We start from the raw sequence: 23477 nt of genomic DNA on the forward strand, positions 1-23477 counted from the left end.
AAATGGCTAAGTAGGTGGCTAAGCAAAGAGCGGCCGTCTTAAGTCTCGCTCCAGTTCTCACGAGGACGTCAAGGTATCGCGAAGACAGCATCGAAATGAAAAACGATGCACGCTACCTTCCTGTCTAAATAAAATGGCGGCTGAGCACGACGCTTGGAAAGCGTACAGGAACGTTGCCTGCGCACAAGAAAACGTGCACAGGCTATATATACTACGCCCTTATTGTTAGCTACCTCGTGTTTTTCATAAGTTTTCAGGCGCAGACATAAAATAGAGAAATAACGTGTGCCCTTTTCTCAGCTTTTTCTTGTGGCCGCGAGGTGGTGTCACGTCGCCGCAGTGTCTTCCGTACGTCTTCCAGACGGCTAGAAGCGCTTTCCATGGCATGGTCTCATAGCTGTCTCGGCTGTCTCCTTAGCTGTCTACGTAGACGGTCTCCGATGCCGACCAGAATTGGAACGCACCCGCACTCGTGCGTATGTGGCCCGCCATAGGCGAAAGAACAAATACTATTCAAGATCGATAGACGCGCCTTAGTAAAAATATAAAATGGCCCTTTCAGCCTTTTCGCGAACGATGTGTCGTGAGCGGCGCAACTTCGACGCTGCTAGTTGTTTTGTGAAACGTATGAAGTGCAAAAGTGGGAGTGATGACAGAGAGGTTACGCCAGTGCAAATGCAATATATTACCACTGCAGAGAGAAACTAGTCACTTGAATGGACTTAGCGGCAATGACTTTTGACGTCGCTACTATTGGGTCCACGCTGCCTAATGACGATTGATGCACCACCGGAAATGGTTCAAGCAATCCTAAAGCTGCCGCTCTCTACCGAGCTTATGTCTTGCTAGACATCTTTGGCCGGATATAATTGTTCTTGTGGGCTCCTATTCATTCTCTACATCATGACTCCTGACGTGATTCTAGTCTCTGCCAGCAGGTGGCTGAGTTGACGGTGTGCAACGACGTCATTTGCTCTCCTGTGGTGAATCATGTGCTGGCTGCTGCGCCTGTATTTCTCTCTTCTGTCACCAAGACCAATGTTAAGAGGACCGCGAAAATGTCGCTAAACGGCGCCATTTGGACACCGTTCTATTTGATGATGGTCGTTTGGCCCGCATAAGAAATATGCGCTGTCTTTATTACCAGGACTCGACTTTGTTGGGCGGACAAAATATAGGAAAGAAGGAGAATTCGCTTTCCGCATCTTTAACATTTTTATTAGGACTTCGAGAGCGTTAGCAACACGATGGTGACACCGATCGCCTATACCCACTTATAACTTTAAACTTTTTGACCAAAACGTTGTATACGCAATGGTGTCCTCAAATTTGGGCCGTATCGTTGATTTGCATAGTCTTTAGCCCCGTAACACTTTCAAGCTGTTTTTTTTTTTTCAAAGCGAAGTTTTCTTAGCCTGGGTGCGTCCGTGTTTGGCACTCCTGCTGCTGCTAGCTGCAGTCTTCGGGTACCTCAGCCGATATACTGGTGAACATAATACTAAAGTCACATGTGCTCCCGAAGCAAGCACGATAAAATGAACTTATATATCTCCTGTATGCAGACCAACAATGTAGCACCAATGGGGACTCCTCGGTGGTTCTGCATTACAAAAAAAAACTAGATTGGAACCGAAATCTCGCAAATATATTGTTAGCTCAAAGATATCTCTAATGCACTTTGACCTGTTAATGTTTTATTGGATTATATCTAACGAATTATTTTCATTTACTATATATTCTTTTATATCTTCCGTGGGTTCGCGCCTTTAAGCCAATATCCATTCTAGGCCAATCCTCCAACATAGGTACATTCCTCTATGACACAAGAGGTACAGAATCCTTGTATGTAGATAAATGTGTGTGGTACATACACCTGCCCTCGCCATTCTTCTGCCCAGGAGCATCATACAACGCATTTGTCGTAATGGCTTCGCTAAGTACACGTCTCACACTGTGCATCCCCATAATGTGGTGTTTCCATGCCAGCATAGCTTGATACCAGAGTAGTGTATAAAAACAAATAATTGCATGAGAATAGAGTTCTGTCCTTTGCGGGGGATGAACATAAGTATTCCATGAGATCTCACGCTACACAGGGCAAAAGTGAACCCAACTGTACGAATGGTCGTTGGCTGTATGCCGTTTAATTACCCGCTTCACTAAAGACTCGCTTCATGTAGATCTCCATATGCGAGATAGATTTGCATGATTATTTACTACAAATATACACAGTGGCTGCAAGCGGTGATGTTGCGGGTCCTTGTGTTTATAGCCACTCGTTTTTCGCAAATCCAACAAGGACAAAAATATACATTCTTTTTTGAATAACACCGAGAAAAGGCCTTCTTTTCATTTCTTCGTATACCTTTGATCGCACAAGGGCAATAGGTCAGAAGATTTAGAGCATCTTAAACATTCCCATATTCTTCATGGCACGTTTATGTTGTCCCTCTTCCTATGCTTCACATTGCTGAGCCCCGTTTCTAGCTAGTATTCATTCTATGGAATACTTCAGGTGCATGAATATGTTTCAGCGAAGTCTCACTCAAGACACCGTAGAACGTCGACATCGAACCGATACAAAAACTGATAAATGCGTTAGAATATCCGAAAACGAATATTTCCTGTTTGATTATTGCAGTTAATCAAATGATGAAGCAAGATAGGGTTTTCACGTTGCTTCATTGTGGAAATTATTTTAGCTTGGAGTTGCGCAGAACACCGTCCAAAACTTTGCCGACATTTCGGTAGCACTAACTTGGCGTTCAACTCTCCGAAAATTTGGCATTTCTTTGGTTCAGCCAGTACGTCTTCGAGCGCACTGGTTTTACGGCTAACGCATCTGCAATAATCTAAATAGCGTTGAATTATATAAAAACCGTCGCAACAGTTCGAACAACACACTTCAGTCAGTATATTCCCGTTCTTTGTCCTCAAGGTATTGTCCAAAACACCACCTATTCCCCTAACGTAACTATACCTGTCTCTAGCAGGATGGCAATACGAAATAACAAATATCAGTGTGTGTATGGGTGTGCCAGAAAGTAACGCCGCCAAAAAAAAAAAATAGGCGAAGGTTGCACTGCCAAGTATTGCGATGGCAGCAGTCCCAATTTCACGGAAACAGAGAAAAAAAAAAAGGCAGCAGCTGCCATGATGAGGAAAAGCTGCCCATATCTATTGAGAGGAACCAGTAGTTCACTGCGTGGCTGTAGAGCTTCCATTTCTTTCATGAGCCTTCTCTACACCTTTAAACTGTGGCCATTGTCACTGCACTTTCGGCACGTTCAGCGCCAGTTCGTTTGCTAACTTTCTCTTTTCCGCTGCTTTTTCATACCTCACACAGAGTTCAGAACATTCGCCTATGACGGACCCACCACCCGAATTTCATCCCCGAGAGGTATCCAACGTAGTAATCCCCAGCGATGGCGGCAATATGGCTCTTTCGCGTCGAAAGCATGTGATGATGGTGCGGCAGCAGCTGCGACTTTCTCTTTATGCCACCGAAAATAAGAGCAATGTTTCTTCCTCCCTTCTTCTTGGTTCTTCAGTCTACCTCTTTGTCTCTCTGTGCATTTGTCTCACTTATGAGGCAAACTTTATTTCTTAGCAGAATTTTGTTTTGCAGCACGCTTCTTGTTTCCTTGTTCCTGCAACTGTACGCCTGCCAACTCGAAAGCATTATTGATGAACGGCTGCAGGAACGTGGCCCGTGAGCCATTCATATCCGATCCCCATACACGCCGTGTGTGAGTATATATTGCAGGTTTGGCCCCATGCGCCTTGTCCTCACCAAGACACAAACACCAGCGCGGCTACACTTCAGATGGTGACGTCAAGTTGGTGAGGTAGAGGTATAGAAAGCGCTGGCAATTTTTTTTATCTGTGACCTGACTACTGCAATTTTTGTGCTACTAGATTGTACTTCTTTTCAATACAAACGCCCCAGCTCGTATTAAGACAGCCCAATTTTCAAAAATCCTGATAGTCTTAGTGGCGTTTCTAGTACTTACATATCTTGAGTATAATCTGCAAAGCTTTATTCTTGTACAAGAAATTCAGGACATAGGGTTTCCACCTTCGCTAATAATACGTCCAACATCAGCAATGGCTGGCATCTACTCTGATGAGCCATTAAAAGGCCAAAACGTTTCTGATTATAAGCTCCTTTTGCTTAACTGTATACTAAATTATTTTGCGAATTCCTAGCCTACCAACTTATCGTGTTATGCGAAGATAATTTTCTGTGGTTATCAGCTCATAGAAAGGCCCAATGAGAGGCAACCGAAGAGAAAGATATCCCGGCAAGGTTAGTAGCATGCGTAAGTGGCGGATGAAAGAGTTGAAATGAACAACTAAAAGAACGGAGATAAAATGAGAAACTTACAACACTAAGGTAGATATGGTTAACTTAGTCAATGAACAGTCCGTGGAGAATGAAACGACGCCATATGGACGCGCCTACAAAAGGGAAAAGTGGTAATCGCTACGCCACCTAAAAACATTATTGGACAACAGGCACTGCTCACACACTAAACAAAAATAACGCGAAACGGGAGTAAACCGCTCGTCCTGTATCGCATTCCCGTTTTTGGGTTTTTTTTACTACGTACCAGTCGAGGTAAAAATTTACTACCATGCTGACCAAGGTTTTTGTATGTAGAAACGAGAGTAATTTTTTAATCTGTGGGAAGGTTTTTTAGGGACGATAGTGGGACTATATTTTTACTGCCATCACGAAGTTCTAGAGGCTATTCCTGAGAGTTATTTTTCAAGCCCATTCGCGAGTTTCTTGGTTCTGATGTGGGAGTATTTTTTTACCTCATTCATCCAGTTTTCTAGGCTATTCCTGGGAGTTATTTTTAGGCCTATTCTCGAGTTTGTTGGTACTGATGTCGGGGTATTTTCTTACCTCGTTATCAAGGTTTCGTAGCTCTACCTGAGAGTAATTTTTCAAGCCCATTCTGTGGTTTGTTGGAGCTGATCTCGGAGTATTTTTTTACCTCGTTCATCAGGTTTTCTCGGTTCTTTCCGAGAGTAATTTTTCAAGCCCGTTCTGGAGTTTCTTGGGCCTGATGTGGAAATATTTCGAAGACAATTGAAAGATTACAAAGACGATTTCATGGATCCCAAGCATGAGGGATTGTTTATTAGTTCTGACATGTTTCTCATAAAAAAGTCAGGCATGAGTTAATCATCACAAAACTATAGCCTTATAAGATACTGTGATAAGCATAATAAATATTTGTACTAACACACAGACTGGGGGCTGGTAACTGCCCATTAGATCTCTCATAGCAAAATAAAATACATCACAACACATTCAATGTGCAATCCCACTAAAGTACAGTGAAAACAAGCAACATGCAATATAAAATCTAACTGATAAATATACAGTCAGTACTAGAGACGTTCACATAAAACTCACTGAATATGCAGGTCATTCCTTCAAACAGGCAGTTGTCCAGAACATGGGTGTGCAGTGCATTCAATGGATTAGTATGAACATAACTATGCAACATAAAAATATTGCACTTAAGGCCAAATGGCATCTGCTGCTAATGGCCATTACTGCGCCAGACAAAATGAAACAACCATGTGGTAAATACAGCAAGCATTCGTACTATCACATTAGTGCCGGCCACTGCCCACCATATATCTCACTGCAAAAAAAACAACTATCAACGCATTCACGATGTAGTGAAACTAAAGTACAGTGAAAACAAGCAACATACAATATAAAATCTAACTGATAAATATACAGTCAGTACTAGAGACGTTCACATAAAACTCACTGAATATGCAGGTCATTCCTTCAAACAGGCAGTTGTCCAGAACATGGGTGTGCAGTGCATTCAATGGATTAGTATGAACATAACTATGCAACATAAAAATATTGCACTTAAGGCCAAATGGCATCTGCTGTTAATGGCCATTACTGCGCCAGACAAAATGAAACAACCATGTGGTAAATACAGCAAGCATTCGTACTATCACATTAGTGCCGGCCACTGCCCACCATATCTCTCACTGCAAAAAAAAAACAACTATTAACGCATTCACGATGTAGTGAAACTAAAGCACAGTGAAAACAAAATGACACACAATACAAAATCTAACTCACGAATACACAGGCAGTACTAGAGATGTTGACATTAGACACACTGAATATGCAGATCATTCCTTCAAACAGGCAGTTGTCCAGAACATGGGTCTGCAGTGCATTCAATGGATGATTATGGACAAAACTATGCAACATAAAAATATTGCACATAAGGCCAAATGACATCTGCTGCTAACAGCCACTAGTGCCTCAGACGAAATGAAACAACCATGTGGTAAATACAGCAAGCATTCGTACTATCACATTAGTGCCGGCAACTGCCCACCACATCTGTCACGGCAAAATAAAAACTATCACAACACATTCAAGATGTAGTGAAGCTAAGTCAGTAGTAGAGATGTTCACATTAGACCCACTGAATATGCAGACAATTTCTTCAAACAGCCAGTTGTCCACAACATGCGCGTGCAGTGCATTCAATGGATCATGAACAATACTATGCAACATAAAAACATTGCACTTAATGGCAGCTAGCATCTGCTGCTAATGACCATTAGTGCCCCAGCGAAATGAAACAATTGTGATAAATACAGCAAGCATTCATACTATCACATTAGTGTTGGCAACTGTCCACCATATCTTTCATTGCAAAAGAAAAACTATCACAACACATTCAAGATGTAGTGAAACTAAAGTACAGTGAAAATAAACAAGTGACACAATATACAAAACTCTTCAGTATTGCAACAAGCAAATGAGAGGGCACTAGAGATTACCATTAGACCCATCGATAGCATACTGACCTTCAAACAGCTAGTTGCCCAAGACATGGGTGCACAGTGCAATGAATGGATAGTTAGGAAGAAAACTGCAACAACCATGAGCAACATCTTCTATAAACTTTCAAACTTTCTAAAAAATGACCTCACTCAGATAAGGAAAATGGTGATTGCTAATACACACGACAAAACATATATGTGAAAACAGCCATTAACTGATACTAAAGCCCCTCCATACACGTTTCCGCTGACCAGGTTAAGTACCGCCAACCTACCCTCTTCCTCCACGCTCCTCTGCCACTCACCCCCTTAGCTTCCGGTGTCAAGCGGAATTTCCGTAGCTGCAGCTTCCTGTTCCGAGTGGAAGTAACGCTATGTTTTTCTTAACGTTGTTTACTTTCGCGTCGATGGAGAGGCTTTAATTGCACCAGCTGCGGTTTAAACTGTGAATGCGATTCCATCCAAGTACCACCGCCTATTGCAATCAGCGATCTGATCGTGTTCGCTGTTTCGCGTCAACCTGCGACGGGTTGTGCCACGAGAGACAACGTACAGTGGAATGTAGTGCCTGGGCGCTTGGAGACCACTGCCGTTTTTCGTGCATTTAGAAAACAGCGACCACGAATTACTACTTCAGCGGAATACAACAGCTTGTCGCCTTTGCATTCTTCTCATGGTGACTCCCACAGCTCTGCTAAGCACGCGTGGGCGTCTCACCATCGGCAGTCAAAGCGGAAATTCCCGCAGCACAACTTCAGGAAGCGGTAACGCCGGAACCGGAAACTTTTAAACTGGAAATGCTGGAACCGGATTTGGTGTGAGGGGAAAAGGCGGCGCACAACAAAGGTTGTCGCTACTTAAGAAAGCGGCAGTGGCACGTGGATGGAGGGGCTCTAACTGATACCACTCCCCCTTGTGCTCAAAGAAAACATATGCAGCCCGTTTTCCACACAAGAGGAACACGTTGCACAACTGTATTGCAGTACTTATGGGTACAAGCCAGATTTCAATTTCGTTGCCTAAAAATTGTAGTGCTTCTTAGATAGACTAAAAGGGAATTGAGCGTGTTGCCCTTGTCCGTTTCTAGGCATGCAGTTGTGATGGATGCCATATGCTTGTGTGACAAATTGAACATGGTGCTATAGGTACGACTACAAGGATGTATATTTGTAGCTGCCCTCAAACCCCTTCATGTTGCCAGTCAGCATCTATGGTGTATCTTTGTATTGCTCATCTAACACTGTTTACACACAGAAGGCATGTCTGAATACCAAACCACCTTATTCTCCAGTTACTTTAAAGTGAATGCGTTGTGACAAAGTGTAATGTGAGAAGTCCATGATAAAGAAAAAAAAATTGCTAATTCAACTCCCTCCTGAATTACCAATTTCTGGGCCATTAAGTTTTGCATAATACACTTGTGATTAACACAGAGCCACGTTGGCCTAATCCTAGTGGCACAGGACATCCTTCAAGTTATCAGCTGGTACAGAATCATTGAGCATGCTGCTGGTGCTTTTGCCCCCGCTGAGAATACCTGTGGAATACTAACACACATTTTGTTGCTGAAGGTCCATTACAGAAATACTAAAGTGAAACAGTAAATCATTTTATACTGATAAAACAATCTTTCAGGACTGTATTCATGAACATTGTGGCAATAAGAGGATTATTAGAAGAGAAAATGAAGATTTAACTTTCATTTTTCAAGTTTTATGCAGTGCCCGCACATCAGTGTGGAGTCATACTTCAACTAAGTATATTCTTTGACACCTTTACAACAGAATTCATCAATATTGGCCAGTAGAACATTAGCTAGACCCGAACAGACACCGTCAAATTCCATATCACAGCGAGCTGGTGCAGGAACTATAAGGTGGTGGTGGCGACACCAGTTTTCGTTTTTGCAAGTTATCTGGCTTATCAAGCCAATTCTCATGGTGGGAGTTGTTTTTTCGGTGTTGTAGAAGAATGATTTAATAAAGCTCAAATAAATTTTCTTTTTCGTGTCCCTTTAAAGCAAGCACTGTGCTACATGGCTTGGGCAACCTGTCAGCCACAGAACCCACGAGTGCTTTTGTTAGGCAAAATAATTTTGACAGAAACTTTCTTGATATGCATCTGAAAATTTTTTTGCCTAGCAATAGTTCTTGTAAAAATTGACTAAATCCAATGCTTTCACCTGCGGCTTTGTGTAGCAAAAATCCAGAAAGCAGTGCTCAATAAATGTCAAAATCCTGTGGGCCTTTTTCGAGTAGATAACGTGGAAAACCCAGAACAAAGCGAAAAGGCAGGCCAGTGACGCTGTCACAAACAATCGCTGCACATCCATGTGTAGCGCCTCCCTTCAACCTCTTCTTTTGTAAAAGGAGCCTTAAGGAGGCCCCCCGCAAACTGAAAGCCCGAGTTGTTAGCATCCAGGCGCAGCCTCTTCAGCAGGCCCTTTTCACCATATACACCGTCGCCGATGTCTACCTGTGAAACAACAGAACAAGCACAGATTAATTTTCTACACTTTTGATCAAGGAAAGGTTAGGAAATAAGGTAAGGTTTGCAAAAACGGAAGTAGCTGCTTCTTGTTGATACGGTTTAAAGAACAAAGTACCCTTACGTATACCATACATGCGTTGTGCTGAGCTGTGTACTTTCACCTAAGACTAGAAAGTATTGGGAACTTCAATGCAAAAGAAAGACATTCATCTGCCTAGCTCTAAGCAAATGCGTTCCACCCCTTGGCACAGAATGAAATCTGGTGCTGTTCTAGCGATTAGCACACACTGAAAGCTTCAAGCCCGATTTAGTATTAGGCCAAGGGTCAAGATGTGCTCGATTATAGTCGGATACAACTGTAGAAAAACAGGGGCGTTTACTCCTCCGAGGCGGATGCACACGAGCATCCACTAATGGGTGCGCACTCTGGACTGACGTCATGCGCCGGACGGCCGGTGGCCCGCCGTCGAAGATGGCCGCCCGGGCTTCGAACTGGGCCAAGTCGCGTCAGCTGTGCGTGTCAATGCCTCGTCACAGTGAATTCCCAAACTGTTTGTCATTGTCTATCATGCCGGAAATATTACTGCGAGCTTACAATGCGGCATCTGTGCCGCGTGCGTTTATTCTAAGCCGTGATCCGGCGAAGAAACATTGCAGCGAGCATCGCTGATGCTGCGTTACGCTTTGCCTGAAAACAGGATGCCTCGGCGACTGCTGCAAACACACATCCTGCCTGTTTGTTTCATGTCTTTTTTATTTCGCTCCTGAGTGAAGTTAGGACAAGAAAAGTTTGCCAAAGTCTGGTGCCTGCTGTCAGCGGCGGGTGAGTTCGTGTACTGTGTCGCTGCATTTTTCGTCGGACGGGGTAAAGTGATGGAGCAAAACCATTCTGAGAAATTACAAAAGCGTGCGCGCATGAAACAAACCTACGAGCGTCTCAACAGAAAATATTTGACAAAGAAGCCTCCAATGCAAAGATTTGTCGCCGTCAACTTAGCGTGAGTGATCGTTGTCAACAGTGAGATAGCCGAGCGTCTAACGGCGGTGTTCGAGCGTTGTGTATAGCACCGTCGATTGATTTCTTTCCACCAGTGCTCACCGCGCACGCAAGCTGTAGAATGCGTGCTGTGGCACAGTCACGCATAAGTTGTGTTGCCAGCGTTCCTGCTTCCATGCGTGTTTGCACTCACTCATATTTGTCCTTTCATTTTATATTAGCATTTGTTTTTGATAGTTTTCTTTCAGCAAAGTCCTTACACATTTTCATTAGCCAATCTCATTCAAAGCACTAACTCCTGTACACTGCAGGACTGGCCTCTTCCATCTCATTAAAACCTTTCTCACTGGTCTACCTCGTCTTCTCAATCTGCCTACTCGCTGCGTTTTCTGTCGTTGTTTCTTGTGTTGTTGCTGCAATGTGATTAACCAACTTGCTCAAAACAAATTTTGATCGCCTATCAAAACAGAAAGGTTTAGAGATACATTTTTTTAAAAGCGTCATGTGGGTTGCACAGTAACTTTGCCTCTTACCTCTGTTCATGTTTATGCGTCAGTGCATGTGGCAGCTAGCCAGAAGTGCACATGAAAGGCTGCATATTGTGAAACACCTTGCTATGCTGTTGCATTTTTCATGCATTCAGTCTTAGTAAACAAACGGTTTCGCTGCCTATCACATATGATGGCGAAAATTTTCAGCACGAATAACAATGTGCAGTGGGGTGTGATTTCTGTCTGACGCTTTCGCCGTTGCAAAGACATTTTTCAATGAATGGAGCCCAGCGAAGTAGTGCACTGAGAGCTTTTGCAACTTTCACCATTTATTACTTCACAAATGACATTGTCTGAACCTGGCCGTTGATCGACATGCCGATGGCTTGTAAATTAAATAATTGCCTCAATAAAACACATTCAACTTCACCCAGCAATTTTTAGCACAATGCTAGCAGAGCTATTCAGGGTGAATAATTGTGCTTACATTGGCTTACATGTGCTTACATTACTTGCCCGGTCAGATAAACAAATACAACAATGGCTGCGGTATGACTGTGATTTGACGTGCAGACTGCTAATGGTGCCTTTCAAGCGTGCCCTTGACTGCTGCTATTAATAGCTACCCGCCTGGGTATATTGGGCCTAACTAAGCTAATGATGTTTGATAATAGTTCTCTTATTCGCATTGCTTGCCTGGGCCAGGTAACCAAAATAAACAATGCCACCACATGAATGTGTGTTTGCATGCAAGCTGCCAACAGTGGCTGTAATTCTCACATTGATTGCTGCCATTTCACCAACAGTGGCGACGGCTTGACTGCGCTTTGATGTGCCGACTGCTAATGGTGCCTTTCAAGCGTGCCCTCGACTACTGCTATTAATAGCTACCCGACTGAGTATATTGGGCCTAACTAAGCTAATGATGTTTGATAATTGTTCTCTTATTCGCATTACTTGCCTAGGCCAGGTAACCAAAATAAACAATGCCACCACATGAATGTGTGTTTGCATGCAAGCTGCCAACAGTGGCTGTCATTCTCGCATTGATTGCTGCCGTTTCACCAACAGTGGTGACGGCTTGACTGGGCTTTGACGTGCAGACTGCTAAAGGTGCCTTTGAAGCGTGCCCTGATGACTGTTATTTCATCACAGGGCCCGTCATGCTCATAAGTGGCTGCCCAATAGAGTATTTTGGGCCTTCTGACATTGGCATTATTCATCTCAACGGGCTGGAAAAAACAGTAGGGGCAGCACAACTGCACACAAAGCACAATGTGCTTTGGCGTGCAGGCTGCTAAGAGTGGCTGTCAATTTCATTCACGTTGACTACTGCTTTTTCGTGTGAAGCTGGACAGTGGCTGCCCGAATGAGCATTTCGGGCCCCACATAGTTATTCAAAGTTAATAACTGCATTTGCATTCAGATTTTCCGGCATTTCGGCACGTTTCCATGCCAACGCTTATATTGAGCATGATCTGTGCAGGACGTTGCTTTTTCAGAATTGGGCTTCCATTAGAAGGAATATGTCATCAAATGAACCGCTTATTTATTTGAGAGGTCACGGGAGAATGCTTGGCTGCTGTGCTTGACACACAGTACACCGCTTCAGTGATGGGAGATCCATTGTTGCGCTTGCCGAGGTATGTGTGGCTGGCAGGAGATCTGGACCTCGCTTCACGCAGAGTCAGAGACGAGGAGAGTTTTCTCTGCGAATAATTCTTTATACAATGTTTACATATTGTCGTCGTTATCAGGACAGAGACCAACAGAGCAGCTGCAAGCTGCTTAAATAACACCCCTCCGTCCAAAGATCCCCCAGACAGTCCCCAAGGACGAAACAAGGTCGTGAGAGAAAGGGTCCGGGCAGCCTCCAGGGTCCTAACGCCGCTCTCAGTGGCCGGCGCTTCCTTGAACCGCGCTGCGGCGTCCGGACGATTTGGCGGTCGGTCAGAATGGTGCGCCGGGCAAGTTTTATGGCCCGCATAGGACAAAGGGAACCAACTGCAAGGCACCGGGTCGAAACAAAGCCCTCCTTTGGAAACTGTCCCAAACACAGCGGGAGTCGTTTGTGGTGTGGGCGCCGCCGGACAAAGGGGGGGGGGGGGGTTGCATTGCTGCCGGGACGGGGAGGGGCCGAATAGCAGTCCGTGATCCGGTGGCTGCTTCCGTCGTGGACGCCGTGCACGTAGTCGTGTCCGAAGCAGGCAGGCACCATGCGGGGATGAATGCTGCCTCCACAGTCGACAAACCATAGCACTGGCCTTCCGTCAGGCAAATCCCAGGGCACAAACATAACACAATATACGCTTCGAGAACTCGTTAGTGAGATCTCGATCGTCGGTATCTCGTTGTGGTGAAAGAAATCGTGCACACGACCTCAGCGCACATGTGTCCTTCTTCGTGCTGCTTCTTCTTTTCTCCACATTTTGTGGGCGTTTTCGCGAGGGCGTCGATAGTTTGCCACCTGAAATATGCGAAGCTGTGACCTCCCTCCTCACCTTTAACACGGTGCTTTCGCTGACACTGAGCATCTTGGGTTTGTAATGGTTGCGCTAAATGCATTGTTTTATATAAGTACTGGTTCAGTAGCAACTGATTCATTTGAAGCTCGGAACAGGAGTAGTAAATGGGCCGTGTACATGTAAACAAGCACAAATGCCATGCAGAGTTGCTCTTTCTACTTTTGCCACTTGCAATGAAGCTAAAGAGCAGACGACGGGCAGCGTTGTGGAAGGCATGGGGTTATTTTTCTGTCGCGATCTGGCATGTGTTGTAGCACATGAGAGCTCTACTAAACCAGTCATCAAAGTCTTTATTTATACTGAGAATTGCGCGTTTCCTAAGCACGATTTTTTGAGCGGGATTATTTTAGTCGCGGAGGCAATCGGACGTCGCGCTTCATTAATCTGGGCGGGGCCTCCCCTGTTTTCTAAATTTGTATCCGACTATAGTGACGCACAAGTGCTCGAGAACTATTGAACAAGACGCACTTGTTTTCGATTTACTGACTGCACTTGGGTGTAAAGCTTTTGTCTGAGAAATGAATAAACCACATACACAAGCAGCATTTTCTTAGCACAGTTTTTAATAGGTACTGATACCTTCAATTTAGAAAGCCCTGTATATTGGGCCTCATCAAACTAATTTCATAAAAGGTTTGGCAAGGTAGAAGCATAGAATTTTAGAGTCATAAGAAGACAGGTGAAATGAGTTATTTATTGCAATTATTACTCAAATTTAAAATTTAGGTCCCTCATCCCAATGAGAAATTGATGCAAGCAGTTTGTACATGCCACATAAGCATTTAGATATCAAAAATACGGATTAAAGAAAACCGTTTCTTGAAGGTTCATTATTGCAAGCAGTCATGGCCTCGAGGAGAAATAACTTCTTTTCCTGTCGGCAGAAATGAGGCTCGAGTATTTTATTGACACATATATATGCCCATGCATATATGTTATCTCTGCTGTAAAGCTTTTTTTCATGTGTATGCAAGGCGTGTGTGTAACATCTCATTGTGCACAAAATCAAATCCATAAGAACCCGACAAGAAGCTAAACAAACAAGAGAGCAATCCCAGTGACAAGCCATGTTAAACCAACGAGGTAGCCATCCCAGTAACAAACCGTATCAAAAATTTTACTGACATGAATTCTGACCTTTGAAACATAACATGTGTATATGAATACTATCTACATTAGAGCAATGGGCAACTTTAAGCAATGGCTACGCCAACATCAGAACGATGTGGATGAGAAAAGAGTGGCATCAAATGCTTGGAGTGGAGCATGCAGCAATGACTAAACACAATAGTGACTGGATAGTGTCTAGCATAATCGGCCAGGAAAGAAATTGGAAGCCATGCCTGTACCCGGATTCCCTGGAGATGCAATCAACAGGACACACGTTTATCTGAAACCAAGGAACCCATGCCCATCTTATGCTAAAACTTACATAATTAAATATGCACTTCCACTTTTTTTAGTCTTATTGTGAACAAGGCTTCCATATGGAAGCCAAAATGTATTGCTTTTATTGTTGTATTTGGTTGGTCTATGTCTGTCTTTGTCATGTTTCATACCGACCACACAGGCTTCTCTGAAACTCTTGATGATACAACTTTTGTGCGAAAGCATTGCTTAAGGCACTTTTGCGTAAACCATGTCTTTAGGTGGTACAACGCATTTTTCTAGACACTCTAGAGCACCTTATTCAAGGCACGAAATCTGAATTCATGGTTCTTAAAAAGGCATTTTGGCTAGATTAATATAGTCTATATGGAGTATATAAGGCATAATTACTCAAGCGCCCAATTATATTTAACTCAGAGGAGGCTACTTTAGGTAAATTCATTAAACTGAGGGCACTCCACCAAAACATAAAATTCGTGATCAGCCACTAGAAATCCTGAAAATGGCAATACAGTAAAATGATTGCATATAACACAAATGTATCCTACAACTCGAAAGGCAGCGCCAGTTTTGTACGCACCTTTGAGAAAGCACACAGATCACGTGCTTTATTGTCGTGCTGTCCAGCTTCCAGCAGTGCAGCAGGTTCCTGCTCGATGTAGGGATGCCTCCAGAATCCGCATAGCCTTCAAAAGTAAGAAATGTTTAATTTATTGTGCTGTGAACCTGGGAATTTGTGATTTCCCAGTGTCATGTGGAATTGCAAAGAGTCTCACACAGCCAGCTGCATGAATTTGCGCCTGGTTGCACAAATGTCTCTTTGTTAAATCTAAGGAGGTTACACTGATATTTTGTAACAAGTGAAGTTTCAGGAAGGAACGAAATCAGCAACAACGGGCTACCAGGACAATCAAAAACAAAACTCATATATGCAGTAAAACGTGGCGCATTGGATTAAACAAAAATATTGAGCACATGAAAAGCATTCTGAAAGCTAGATCGCGATTTTGTAGCGATGCCATTCCTTTTCGTTAGTGGTCTGACCGCCGCCCCAGCCCGTGCTACGTACTGGAACAGCCGGTCGTTTGCGGTGGGCGACAAGAGTGGTATAGAATCGAGGGGTAAGTATCGCTACAAAATCGCAGTCCTTACTTTATTACGCACTCCCGTATAACCTACGATTGCAAGAGCTGGCATCCCGTTCGTAAGAATTGGTTGGTCTATGTCTTTCTTAAAGGCCGGTGTCTGAAATGTCTCGATTAAAAATAAACTTCGTTACTGTAATATCGGCGTATGTCGGTTTTGCAACATAGAAGACAAATACGCGAAGACACTCAATAACATAAACAATACGCAGGTTCTCGCGACGTGGTCCTCCAAACCAAACTGTATACATACAAAAATCTTCATACAAGCTTCTATCCGCTTAAGCGTCAAACATAGGAATCGTGTGCCAACGCGCGAAGCCCATGATACATCGACGGATACATTACACATGTACTGTACTTGCGGGAATGCATATATAACGAATAACTTCTTGCCAGAAAACTACCGAACGAACAGCAACTTTCAGTGTTTTCATAATTGTGTGCCCATTCAGGCATAGCAATCAAGGCGGGTAGCATATATTTTACAGCAGAATGCAAGTACGCTGTAATATCAGAGGAAGCCTTCGTGAAATTGCTTGCTAAATGTGCACAGCAAGACGGCCAACCTACGATCAGAAAGCGCTTTGCTCTAGCTAGTACACAACGTTCATTACGTAAATCATAAGTTCAAGAATGCGCGCAAGGGCCAAACTTGCTTACCTTTCAAAAAGACTTGGCCAACGCTCCTTCGTCTCAAAGGTACCGAGGCACCGACGTCTTTCTGGCGCAAGCACTGTAGAACTTCCGATGAACTCCAGCTCCACAAAAGCACAACCTTCAACAGCCTTCCATACACTACGATTCGAAGCTCCAGTACCAGACTTTTCACGGGAGCGTGGGCAGAACAAAGGCAGGTCGGACGGGCGCTGTAGTAAGACACTCACTGTCGACACTGGTAGATCGCACGAAACACACGGCGAACTAACGGCGTTACACGAGTCCGGAGGGTTTGCGATGGTTACTGCACACGACAAGGAGCACATTTTGTCTAGGCACTTCTAAAATATAACTCAAATACCGCCTTACTGCAGTGTGCCTTTCTGACAGCCAACGTGGTATGTCGACCAAACAAATACTGCAGTGGCGCCACTCTGCGGTTTTTAGAAAAATGTGTCGTAAATGAGAAAATTACGTGTTTTTTTCCTAACAATCGGTAGGGACACTTTAACAAATTTCTTGGGTCCAAAAGTGTTAACTTTGTATAAATATGCACTTTTTTATACGCAGTTTAAGAAAATGTACTGTATATATAAAAAAAACGAAGCGGATGTCGCCTTCAAGATTCGCAACCGCTTCAGTCGCATGCAGTTTGCAAAAGCACGGCCTTCGAAATCAGACTTTGTCGCTCAAACGAAACTGTAGCTGGGAGGAGGGCAGGCATTTAGGCCCCAATTGTTGGGTTTACAGTGCCTAGGTAGGCTTCCTTATTTATAAAGAATATACAGGGACTAACGCCGAACCATGAGCGAGCTTTAAGCAGGGGACACACGGTACGATTCGGCGTCCGATCCAACGTGCGTGTATCCGAACGGTCGAGCGGCGCGTAAGCTCCGCCCAGATCCAGCCCTCCTCCCCCTCCCCCCCCCCCCCCCAGCTTGAGTTCAGATTCACGTCGAGAAACGCAATATAAAAACTCTGCACAACACTGCTTCGCTTTACGTGAACACGGTCAATAAAATTATGCCCCTGCAAGTGACAGAACACTTCACGACGGCGCGTTGTCCACTGACGGCTCCGGTAACAGCCAGCGATACGGCCGGCAGGCATAGCTAGGCGGACGCTGCGGCCGACGGCGCTTGTTTCAGCCCGAGCTCGATGAAGCGGGCTTATTTTTGCCAAAACAATTAACGCTGTGCACTTAGGTAGCCCGTAATCAAATACAATTGGTTTACTCGACGCAGTCGTTGCGAAGGGCAAACGTGCAAGCGAAGCGAGCAGCCTCGCTCGGACGGTCGGTGCATAGAGATCGGTGTGTGCTGTTTGTCCGCGGAAAGGCCCTCGCGTCGCGGCTCCCGATTTCGACGGTAGCTTAGTGCTAGTGTACTAGGCGCTGTTTTGCATCATGAGCACATGTTCGAGATAACTTTATTGAACTGGTAACTATTTCGTGTCGGCAACAAACTGCAGCAGGCAAGGGAAAAAAAAAAAAAGACGGCGAGAAACCGGCCTGCCAGCGCCGCCTCCGTGGAGGGAACGTCAGAGAACGTCACATCAGCTGCGGCCAAACGACGGTGCGGAGTGTGCGGTTGTCGGACACATCGGACGATGAAAATTCTCCCGGTTTGTCGCACGCCGGACGTCCGATCCGGCGCTTCGGCACGGCAAAAGACCTCGATTCCGGCTGCCGTTCAGGCGCGTCGGACGCCGGATCGGACACCGAATCGGACCGTGTGTCTCCCGCTTTAGTTGGCGAACACGAGCCCATCAGCGCGCCGTCCGTGCACCTCCGTCTGCTTGCAATGGTGGATGGCCTACGGGCTTCTTTGACGCCTACTGAGCACAAATTCATGATCACCGCTCGTATACACGCTTCCTACAGCGCTAGCTGTGGTGTTTACGAGATTATGTGCCCTCACCTTGAATTGGCGAGACCGCTCGACATGATCGCATCTATTTCTAGTGCGTGAGGCTTTCCATTGACTGTCACTACAACTAACCAACGTTTTGTTTATTTTGTGCTACAGTGGGTCGTGACGATTCCGTTCACAGCTTCAAAGTGGACAAGAAACAGTCGTTTTCTCGCTCGTAGAAGCATGAAAAAGTGGGCTTGTGCTTGGCAATGAACTTTGACCGACACGCTTGCTTCCGGCCGGAGCAGCAGACGCGACAACTCGCCGTTTGTAGGCTGCCGGCCGATGGCGGTATCCCTCGCGAACGGCAAGATATTTACCTGCCGTAGAGAGGATCGGTCCAGGAACGATTCTTGAGGCGATTTTTGTCGCTGAATGCGAGCATGGCCACGCCGGTTCGCCGTGCAGAGCGGAATCGGAACATTATTTTTCGATGAGTTCGCACTGACGCAATGCAGTCGATCGGCTCGTCGGTCGTGCAACGGGCGGCGCGCCGGCAGGAAGCCGCGTCCACTTGAGACACCTCTTACGCGACGTATGTAGTATACATACGTTCCAAGTTTCCAACGTTCTGCCGTTCCGCTGGTGGATGCACCGCCACAGCATCGATCTTTACCATTCCTGCCGCGGCCGTGCCTGTCGCCGAGCGTAGGCTTAACTGGATTGGGCGGAGCTTGCAACCTTGGGGAGTAAAGTGGTAGTATTTAATCACGTGATCTTCAGGTTGGTTCCAGATCACGTGGTTTTAAACTCTCAATAGATGGTTTTTGGTCACCTGATCTAAAACTCTGTACGTCGTAAAGCCGGCTCATGACATCCTTTTACTACGTTTCTCAGAGGTGGTAGTAAAACGATGTAATGTAACGCATTTTACTGCCGCATGCCAGAGTAATTTTCTGGTGCAAGGTAGTCTTCAAAGCTCATGAGCCGCAAAAACCCCAATGTCGGCTAACTTTTGTTTACAGTGCAGAAGGAGGGCGTAAACATGTGAAAAAAATCAGCATGCAGCAACCTCAGATAACAGGCATGCGCAAAGCAATACAACAACAGTACGCGCAAATAAAGAAAACAACAAGTCGCTCGGGTTAACAACAATGCAAGGAACAAATATGGGATATGAACACTATAAAACAAAGCCGGAAACATGCTTTTGAGAGAAAGAGCATAATAGAAGCTGAAGACATCAGCGCTTCTATATGCGCTTGCGACTCCAGATAATGAGATGGCATGAAAAGTAAATGAATATGGAAGCACGTGAAGACAAAAGCAAAAAAAGAAACTAGGAATAATTAGGCATAGCAAGCCCAGATCAGTAACAAAATATTACAGAATGGTTATAAGGCCTGACTGGCGAAAGAATAACAGACTGCCCTTGTTGGCACGGGCTATGCCCCACATTCTGTACCAAGACCGAAAAATAACTGGCATCTGTATTTTATATATAATGGCAAATACTTCTTTCTCATATCTCAGACGTAGCATCAGTAGGTAAGTACAGTAATACAAAAAACACATACAAACGACCTGTGAGATATAGACAGAGTCCCTTCACGAAATGCTCAGGCGGCAATTCTCGCAGCCCTTAAGGCTATTCCGCATTGCAATGATAAATGGCAAGAAAGAAAAGTTGAAGCTATATATAAGTAAAATGTAACAGAAGCAATATTCCAATATAATTTAGTTTTGTTCTTCGTGTGGAATATCTTTTAAGTGTCAGAGGTACATTGAACTAAACAGAAGCATGTACAATTATTACCAACAATAGAATCCTTTTACACGTGGGTCTAGTGCCAACGGCTGAACTGATTACATGTCAGCATGCATAGAAGTTGAGGAATCGCGAGGATCTTAGGCTAGCTTCAGCACCGCATCCCGCTTCCTACGCCAACTGCGCCGCCAGTGATCTGACAGGACAACAAATGTGTACACGAGAGCGGACCTCACAAGGAATATGTAAGCTGCTAGCTTGCATTTATGGGCCTCTTCCTTTAGTTCTTATTTTGTTATAGCGCAAGCTTGACAAGGACAAAAGAAGGCACATCTGACACGCATAGCGCATCTGACACACACAGTGTCAGATGTGCCTTCTTTTGTCCTTGTCAAGCTTGCGCTATAACAAAATAAGAAATGCCGTACCAACAACCCCCAATTGCTATCCTCATCGTCTTCCTTTAGTGTTTTAGAGCGCTGCTCTTAGGCGCCCGTTCTTCGGTTGAGCGTCGGCGTCCCTCGGCGTAGCCACGCAAACGCACTATACCACTGCTTGCGTGTTTGTCGTCGCTTTGTACCACAGCTGGCTCAAATGCCTCTCATCATACCAGCGTTCCCATATCGTCCCTCTCTATCCTAAAGTAATGACCGCACTGCCCCACACGCGAGAGCTATATGTAGTAAGTCTCTGGCGCACTGCCAGTCAGTGCGTTAATTTCGGTCTCAAATTCTTTGCCTTAGTACATCTCGAAGTAAAACACATATTGAGTGGCGCTCAAGTTTCGCATTAGGAAGTATCGCAATCGTCGGACACTTTTGCGTCCTTTCTTTAGAGTTACAAAATGAATAAAACATGTAATTCACGACGTCACTGACAATAATGATATCACAGTAGAATACACAATTATCTGCACATCAACGGAAGTTACTTGCAGTACTAAACAACGCTCACGACATCATAAGTGTAAATAATAAATAAAAAAGACCCAAGTACGCTGCCCTAAGGGACGCCGGATGAAACGCCGACTGACGATTATTTCCATTGAATAAATGAGACGAACTGAGACCGCAGAGTTAAGGAATGTCTCATTCAGCCAAGCAAATATTTCCCACGTGTGCCTCTAAATATAGTGTCAAGGTTGATAAGTACCTTGCAATGACATACTTTTTCGAACGTTTTGGGATAGTCAACAAAAGTGAACTTATTCACTGTAGTTGCAACGTCGCGAGATAATTTAGCTATTTGCGTAAGAGTGGAAAAACAATACCTCAAACCAAGATGCTGATGCGAAATAATTTTGTTATCATTGAGTTCTTGTATAATATGCTTATGAATTGCACAACCTATGATCAATAAATGTGGTGAACAAATTGCGACGTTGTGAGGTAGTTGGTAGTACTGATTGACGGTCAGATCAGGAAATCCCGAGGTTTTTTCATCATCGCTCGCCAAGCTGCGTGGTTGTCCAAGAGTGCGGAGAGGTTCAGTGCGGCGATTCTGTTACGAGTGAAATTAAGCAGCGTAAGAACGTGAAAATCGGCTTCGAAGTTGGGAGAGCGCCAAGGAAATGTCCCGAAATGCTGCACTACACGCTGACATGCTGCAGAAGAAAACGTGTGTACGAGTGATACAAGCAATTCCGTGAGGGTAGAGGCAATGTGAAATACTTACGATGGCCTGGTCGGCCCACGACATTTTGCACCACTGAAAAGAAAATTGATAAAAATTTGTCAACTTTTTGCCGAATGTCACTCAGCAGCATCTACGTCGACCACATCAGCTAATGTGACAAAGACGTGATGAAAGCATGAAGGCTCAAAATTTCCATTTTTGATTATCGGCGTGAGATTCCCCATTTGTTGTTATGTTTTAGAGCGCAGCTCTTTGGCGTCCGTTCCTGGGTTTCGCGTCGTCGTCGGCGTTGTCGTCGGCCTCGTAACCAGCTCCGCCCCCCTTTCATTCCCCCAGCGCTAGCAGCGACCGATTGATACCGCTGGATGCCGCTGACGCCGCTAGAGAGTCAAGATAACGTGACTGCATAGAACACCGTCGCCGCCATGTAGAAAGAGGAGGAAAGGGTCCCCCCCCCCCCTGTTCTTGTGTGGCGGATAGGGTGCTCTTCAGTTGCCGACGCGCCGGTTATTTCACGTAGGCCCCGGCACGTGGACGAATACGTGACCACCTTCCCACGGCTAGACCTGGCTCTTAGCGCTGCGGAAGCGAGGGTATCATATTGTTTGTGTCGGCGTCGGCGGCGTTGTCCCTGGAACCAACTCCGCAGCTGGGGTTGACTCACTATCGGCGTCAGCGGCATCAGTCAGTCGCTGCTATCTCTTCCCTCCTCCCTTTATCGTGTTGTCCGCTTGCTGCGCGCGCTTCTGCCCCCATCGTTTGCCGCTGGGTGTACACGCCGCCCCCCTCCCCCCTCTTCCTGCGAGTCTCCGGTTGTCAAAGCGCCGGCTCGAACTTAATTCCTTTCTTCGCTCCTCCTCCAATGCAACCCCTGTGCGGTGGCAATCAGAGAGCCAGATCGGTGGCGGCGGATCTGTATATGTGCACCGCCCGAGCCGAAATTGCCGCTGCCGTTCGCCCTGTGCGGTGGTAATCAGAGAGCCAGATCGGTGGCGGCGGATCTGTATATGTGCACCGCCCGAGCCGAAATTGCCGCTGCCATTCGCCACTGCGAAATTATCTGCCAGTTCTTTCTGAGCCATGAGCGAGACGACCGATGGAAGTCCTCCGTTTGCTGCTGCTGCTGCTGCTGCTAAACGAGCTGCCAGAGCAGAGGCCCAGCGCCGTCGCCGTCAGAATCCAGAGGTGCGTGCCGCCGAAGCAGAAGCTTACCGTCGCCGCCGTCGAGATGATCCAGGAGTACGCGTCGCCGAAGCAGAGGCTAAGCGCCGCCGCCGCCGAGAAGATCTCGTCTCGTCTTTGAGAATCAAGCATTGGTGTACCAAGTCGTACATATATCAGTCTATTTCTCCAACCACAAAGCTTCCTTCATGACTGTCAAGAACTGTTAGTGGAGTCTTTGTTAAAGGAATACGTGTGAAAAATAAAAAAAATTCTGTGATAGCGCATACATGTGTTGCTTGATTTCTTTGCCTCAATCTATCGAAAAGGTGAAACAGCTTATTTGCTGCGCTCAAATTTCGCATTAGGAAGTAACGTAATCGTCGGTAATTTTTTTCTTTCGTAGTTTTCTTTCTGCCTTTCTGCTTTCTTTAAACGATTTCATGCCCTCATCATTCGCCTTTACACTGGTTATTTGCTAAGTGCCATATCCGTATCCCTCACATGCCCACAGTCTCTA

At 45.2% G+C, this 23477-nt stretch overlaps 1 protein-coding gene across 1 annotated transcript; it reads right to left on the reverse strand.

The window, feature by feature from the left end:
* Window positions 1-8460: 8460 nt before the first annotated feature.
* Window positions 8461-16898, reverse strand: LOC135904892 (uncharacterized). The gene is made up of 3 exons (XM_065435881.2): window positions 16544-16898; window positions 15316-15421; window positions 8461-9318 (listed from the first exon to the last, which is right to left on the reverse strand). The coding sequence occupies exons 1-3, from the start codon at window positions 16864-16866 to the stop codon at window positions 9151-9153; spliced, it is 597 nt and encodes a 198-aa protein (XP_065291953.2). The 5' UTR covers window positions 16867-16898; the 3' UTR covers window positions 8461-9150.
* Between the last annotated feature and the right edge of the window lie 6579 nt (window positions 16899-23477).

Source organism: Dermacentor albipictus, chromosome 3, assembly GCF_038994185.2.
Source record: "Dermacentor albipictus isolate Rhodes 1998 colony chromosome 3, USDA_Dalb.pri_finalv2, whole genome shotgun sequence".
In the NCBI taxonomy this organism is placed as follows: domain Eukaryota; kingdom Metazoa; phylum Arthropoda; class Arachnida; order Ixodida; family Ixodidae; genus Dermacentor; species Dermacentor albipictus.

Excerpts from the sequence above, each read along its gene's own strand:
- LOC135904892 (XM_065435881.2), bottom strand. The coding sequence starts at position 16,866 with ATGTGCTCCTTGTCGTGTGCAGTAACCATCGCAAACCCTCCGGACTCG. Across the intron at positions 15,422-16,543 it reads TGGCCAAGTCTTTTTGAAAG|GCTATGCGGATTCTGGAGGC; the intron begins GTAAGCAAGTTT and ends TTACTTTTGAAG. Across the intron at positions 9,319-15,315 it reads ATCTGTGTGCTTTCTCAAAG|GTAGACATCGGCGACGGTGT; the intron begins GTGCGTACAAAA and ends GTTGTTTCACAG.